Below are 6180 nucleotides of genomic sequence, written 5' to 3'. Positions count from 1 at the left end.
AAGGTATGTTTTGAATATAAAACATTATTTGTCTTACATACGTATTGCTTGTATTTAGATTAGAAAAAGGTTCGGAAGTGACTTAGTGGTAACACTCTTATTATTATTATTTACTATTTAAACACATAAAGAGTGGCACAAGGAAGCACCAGATAAATATGCGCCACACAAATCTCATTTGATTTGTGTGAGAGCTGTGATACTGCCCAGGTGCTCAGAATGAAGCAGGTGGTTTTCTTAGAGGGCCACACCCCGAGACTTTGACCTAAAGGTCTAGTCCACAGGGCAGTGGAGCATCGTAAGGAGATGCATTCTAATGGTAGCCGGTGACCAACGATTGATTCATACGCCATTTGTTCCTTCAGGATACTGGAGCCCATGTGCACCATTGGTTTGGAATCAGGGTTTTCCAACTCCCCTAAGTGGACTTTTCATGTCCACCAACGCGGTCAAAGCGCCAGACATTCGCTTTTCGTCCTCTCAATTTCGTAAACAACAGTAATTCCACGAGAAGGCAGTGAGTAGGAATTCCCTGTCAGAGGCTATATATGCGTGACCATGTGAGATGATTCGGAGAAGGAGAGCGGACTCTCGCCACTCTCGGCAGTACCAGGGCATTTGGGGGCTTCTAATGCGCGCAGGTGATCCATTCTAGAATCTTTGAAATAACTCAAATCGATTTTTGGGAGTCTTCAAATTGTTCGTAGTTACAGTTAGGTATATAGAGTTGGAATTAGGGGGTTCCATCATGAAATGTCATCAGCTATAATGTTAAAATGCTTTGTAGTCCTTTAAATGAATGAAATTATCTCAAAAATATGTGTGGTGCTATCTGATCAGTTCGTCAACAAAATGTAAGTGACACCAGGGTTCAGTTTATTTCACAATTAAAAGTTTATGATTAAGATAAAGCGATCGTGTTCATTTGCCTGTTATATCCAATCTAAATAGCCAGAATTAAACATTTGATCCGTTTATCAATATCATTTCTACCCCATGGTTATAAAAAAAAATGATATTTCCTTATCACTTTAGGGATTCTGATCAGTATACAGAAGTATTCCTATTGCTTGTTATACGTTATATTTGAATTTCTCGCAAAAACCTCAAAGTCATGTGCTTGATTTTGATTGGCTCGTTCATATATCATACTTTTACTATACTTTCCATAATCTTTTGTTTTAATGACCTTGTTTTTTTTTTAAGGTTGTAACCGTGTTCAGTGCAGCAAATTATTGTGGTGAATTTGATAATGCTGGTGCCGTTATGCAAATTAACGAAGATTCAGTCTGTTCATTTGTGATTTTAAAAGTTAGTGCCATTATAATTGAATACTTTTTTTCTGGTTAACGTTTTTTAGCGAGTTGGTTTTCTACAGGATGGGGTCGCTAACCCGATGCCCAACCCTCCTCCTTTATCCGGGCTTGGGATCGACAGTAGCCCTCGGAGGAGCTACAGGCGAAGTTCCTTTATAACTACTACTATTAATTAAATTTAAATAATCCAACATCATTTTGACTAATCTGTAAGTTGGTTTCAATGCTAGAAATGGATATATTGATCACTGATATTCACACTTCATTAGGTTCGTAAACACGAACGTACCTGTCTACTTCCGAAAATAGAGATATCTGTTGAATTGAAGTTGACATTCGACCGATTTGTTCGATATGTTTTACGACAGTGTTGATCTCTGAAAGGTGTCTCAAAATGCATATAAACTGTCTGAAGGCCTTATACTTGAGTACAACTAGTCAAACAAAAGCTGATATCATAATGTTATCGAAATTGGTAACATCAAGCTGTGTTCATCAGAGGTGATTACTTTTCCGTTTTTATTCATCTTTTTTTCAAAGCTATTCTTTTTTGAGATAATACTTTCTTCGTCTGACTTTCTGTGGGTTAATCCTTTCTCAAACGATTCGCTTTTCTACGCTGATTGCATAAATGATATCGTCAGATTTGTTGAAGTCTGTCATGAGATGCAGTCTTCTGATCACCTTGAGTAACAACATAAGAATGGAGGTTTTCTGTGGAGATTATAAGTAGACATTAACACCGTTAGATGCTGGCTCAGTGGTCTATCGGTCAAGTGCTCTGGCGCGAGACTGGTAAGTCCTAGGTTCGAATCTCGCTAGGCGGGTCCGTGGATGCGCACTGCTGAGAAGTCCCACAATAGGAAGAAACGGCCGTTCAGTGCTTCCAGGTTTTCTACGGTGGTCTAGCTTTAATTGACTCATGATTTCAAGTATATATAAAAATATAAGAATGTTTGAAATATAATTTCACTCTCACAATAAATTCAAAATGTCGCATGAAGACTTTTCTAGACAACGTCCAGAATGAACAATTCTATCAAACCCTGAAATAGTATCAGTTAACAAAGTTATTAGTTGTTGGTTTGAGTCCATTAGATGAATATCAACCTACTTGTCAAAGCTTGCTCAATAATTGTAGTTAACGGCTGAAGACGTTGAATGTGACAAAGCTTTCTATTGATTGAAATATAACTTACGGCAAAATGTCATCTGAAGAAGCCGTGTCAAACCGAATCTGTCAGAATTGCTCAGTTCCCACATTTTTAATTATTATGTCAAAGAAAATTCTCTTTTCATTTAACTAACAGGGAAGTGTGTCTTGAAGTACTAAAATGATGAAAGTCTGTTGAGCAAAAACCCTGATAAGAGTTAGACCCTTTTGAACAGAGTAGATGAAAGAATCCTTGAAATTAGTTTTTGCGACCCCGTCTCTAATATAATAAAACCGAAAGAAGCTGAATTAGTTATATACATTGATTACTTTATTTATCTTTAATGGTTTATCAACACGTGTCGGTTGGTAGTCGATGAAGTCTGGATATACAGGGAACTTGCTTTGCATTAATGAAACTGCAGCACTTACGATATGGAAACTAATTCGTCTCCCTACAACATAGAGAGTGAACTTCTAATTAAATAACTTTTTAACTGTATAGTATTGTCTGCCAATATAAAAGACATGGTCACAAATAATTCTCGAGCATTGTTTAGATAATCCATAGAATACTTTGTAGAGACACCAAACTGACTGTTGAGTCTATAAATCTCAAACGACTAAAGTGGTTAGAGAAAATATTTTTAGTTACAAAAACTGTTCTAGTTACTCTTATCACTACCAGTTTCAATGATTTTGACCGTCAACAAACTGATTTCATAGTTTACATCACGGAAGCATCTTAGTTAAATGACTATTAAAAACCATGAAGCACTGATCAATTATCTCATCCTAGACTGAGACTGCTACGAAGTATGTATTTACCAACTCAGCTAGGATCAGACCTAGGATCTTTCAGTTCTTGTGGCCAGAGCTTAGCATTTGTACCTCTAAGTTGGGACCTAATAGTCTACATTCAATTCGTGACGTTGTGAAACTATGTTCGAATATGTTTGGTGGGTAGCTGCAGTGTTCCCGAAAAAGGGGAACTACGTTAGTTATATTTTCTTATTAGAATCCTAGAATTCACCTTTCTAATTTACACACCACAGAACACATGGTTATTGTTAGAACAGAAGTTTATGGAGTTTATTAAAACTTTTAGTTCTCATCACTTGTTGACGTTAATTTGCACTCACCATGAGACATGGAAGGTTTTGGGTTCGATCACAGATGAGATGATAGATGAGTACTGTTAAAGATTTCTATACTGAGAAGGAACAGATAACTAGTATTTACCAGTTTCCATTAGTTATCTAGTCGAGGTCATCAGTGATACAAACTGAAAATTTCAGTGATCTCCACAGAATTCCTATACATATAACTAAGTGATTATTCGATAGGCTTGAAGATTTGACGGCAGTTTGATAATTTATCTAAACACAATGAAGAAGAGATACTCACACACACACACACACCGTCACTTAAGTTAGATTACCGATGACGTGAATTTTAAATGTTTCTTTAATTTAATGAAACAACTCCACAGTTTTACTAAGTCATCTTTATATAATCAAACCTTAAACATTATTTGAATAATAGCCATACATAACCAAAAAGAAGTCAACCTTGGAAGAACCAGAATCTACCGATGACAATGAGAAGAAAGAAGACTCCGGGGTAAAAGAAGAAGAAAAAGAAAAAGAAGAGATAACACAACCAGTAAACAACATACAGAAATCAAAGTGAACAATAGTCAGTAATCAAACAACATATATAACGATTGAAAATATCAAATGAGTGAATAGTAGGTATGTATATGCTTTTGGACATGTGAAAGACTTATGTACAAATATAACCAGTCGTTTACTAGTTAATAACCATTGTGTTTTCTTTTAAACAATAAAAGCTGTTTATAACTATCAAACTTGAGTTCGTGTTGTTTTATTATACATGAAAGTTGACCCCATGCCCAACCCTCCCCCTTTACCCGGGCTTGGGACCGGCAGTAACCCCCAGAGGAGCTACAGGCAGAGTTCATCATGCATATGATCCCTTAGTAAATTAACGTCATATGACTATTTATTGATCAATGAGTGATAGGTGATACTCAGTTACAACTAACTGGAAGGTTGATCAGTTACTAATATGTTATATCTTGTGGCTGAGTGGATGTCCAGTTAATGTATGACATGATAAGACCGTCAATCAGAGAGCAGCAAATTATCAATTGGAACAGTGACACACGAAAACCGTACGAGCAGTGTAGAGTGCTAATCGGTCCACAACGCCAATAACAGCCTCTGTGGTATGAATCCTTGTATTTCAAACATACTGAGTTTATATACCAAACAGACTGAACACAACGTAACAATAAAATAGAAAATAACATTTGTACAAGAGTTAGCCGAATGTGGCTGTGAATAGGGGGAACAGTAATTAATAGACTGGGTATAACTTAGGAATGGTAAATTGTACAATAATAATCTATAGGTCAAAATAAAGCTCACAATGAAAGGAACATATGAGTAGTTTAATTATTCAGCGAATATACGATAAAAATTATATGCATAATATTGGTCCATAAATAGATCCCAAAGTTACCATTCACTATTGTAATCGGGGCATAACAAAATATAACAGAAACTTCTAATCATCAGTTTGTATATTCTTTGGGTATCAAGAATCAACCAAGATCTATTCGTTTCTCACACTGAGTCATGTATACCTCTGTAGGTGTTTTATATATAAAATTATGTTATGATTTATTAAGAGGTAATCTAAGTACTTATGATTTTTTGTGAGCACTTGGAATTCTTATTTAGGAGTAGTTGGGAAGTAACTGTTCATGGTACATTATGATAAATATCTTTTCTGATCAAACATTACATGATTGTATCATTGTTGTGAGCTGCATTTCGATTCAGTCTTAGTACACATTTCATGATGCTTACTCAATCAGTTTTGTGGAGTCAGGAGATTTTTATTCTGAAGTCTGAATTAATATGTAAATGAGTCATATAGATGTTTGTATAATTGTAATAACCTAACTGAAGCTCGACTTTGATACAATGATTGCAACTGCTTGTCATACCAATCCATAGGAGAAATTGTATTTAAAATACCTAATCATTTAAAGTTTTACAATGTTAGGCGGATTAGTTGGAGAGAATTAACATCAAAGGTAGAGGTACGTGAGATATGGAAGTGAAAGCGTACTAGGATGTTATGGCTGTAAAGTGTTTCTCATAGACAGTCAACATTTCTAATGATGCTGGAGTTCTAGTTACTTCTTTTTTTTACTAAAATGTTTACAGTTATTTCAAGTGGTCAACATTTAGCTTGATAATTTCCTACTGCTTGACTAATATGAACTTCACAGCTTGTGTTGTTACATATATTTACCAAATGCTGTTCTGAATGTGACTGTTGTATCCCGTGGAGAATTATGAATGGTAACTGTTACGTCTGGCCGATTGTAAACGCTATATTTGCTTCCCTAAGCTAGTTCCGTACTCCCGAGCTAGAACTAGTCAGCAACTTGAAGACCAGAGAAAAGGCACAAAGTGTGAGGGAAGCACTTTACTACAGGGTTCATTTATGTACAGAAAATACAGGGATTTTATAGTAATTAAGAGACCTTGAGTTTACGTAGTAACAGTGTGTTAATCAGCCAATCAGGATCTCGTTATTTTAGTAGCATAGCTTCGAATTAATCGCTGATTGGTTGGGCTCTTTATGAGCCTCTGGAGGCTCTGATAGAGTTTA

The 6180-nt window shown here is 35.8% G+C and overlaps 1 protein-coding gene across 1 annotated transcript; it reads left to right on the top strand.

Moving 5' to 3' along the window:
• Positions 1-1206: 1206 nt before the first annotated feature.
• On the top strand, positions 1207-4161 carry Smp_199620 (protein phosphatase-1, putative; the record flags this gene model as incomplete). Its single annotated transcript, XM_018792314.1, has 2 exons — positions 1207-1311; positions 4015-4161. Coding segments are annotated over 2 exons (252 nt in total), but the record flags the coding sequence as incomplete, so codon positions are not given.
• Between the last annotated feature and the right edge of the window lie 2019 nt (positions 4162-6180).

The sequence above is a fragment of the Schistosoma mansoni genome, assembly GCF_000237925.1.
Source record: "Schistosoma mansoni, WGS project CABG00000000 data, supercontig 0378, strain Puerto Rico, whole genome shotgun sequence".
NCBI classification, from domain to species: domain Eukaryota; kingdom Metazoa; phylum Platyhelminthes; class Trematoda; order Strigeidida; family Schistosomatidae; genus Schistosoma; species Schistosoma mansoni.
Note: the sequence above shows the minus strand (reverse complement) of the source record. Positions and strands in the feature narration are given on the sequence as shown.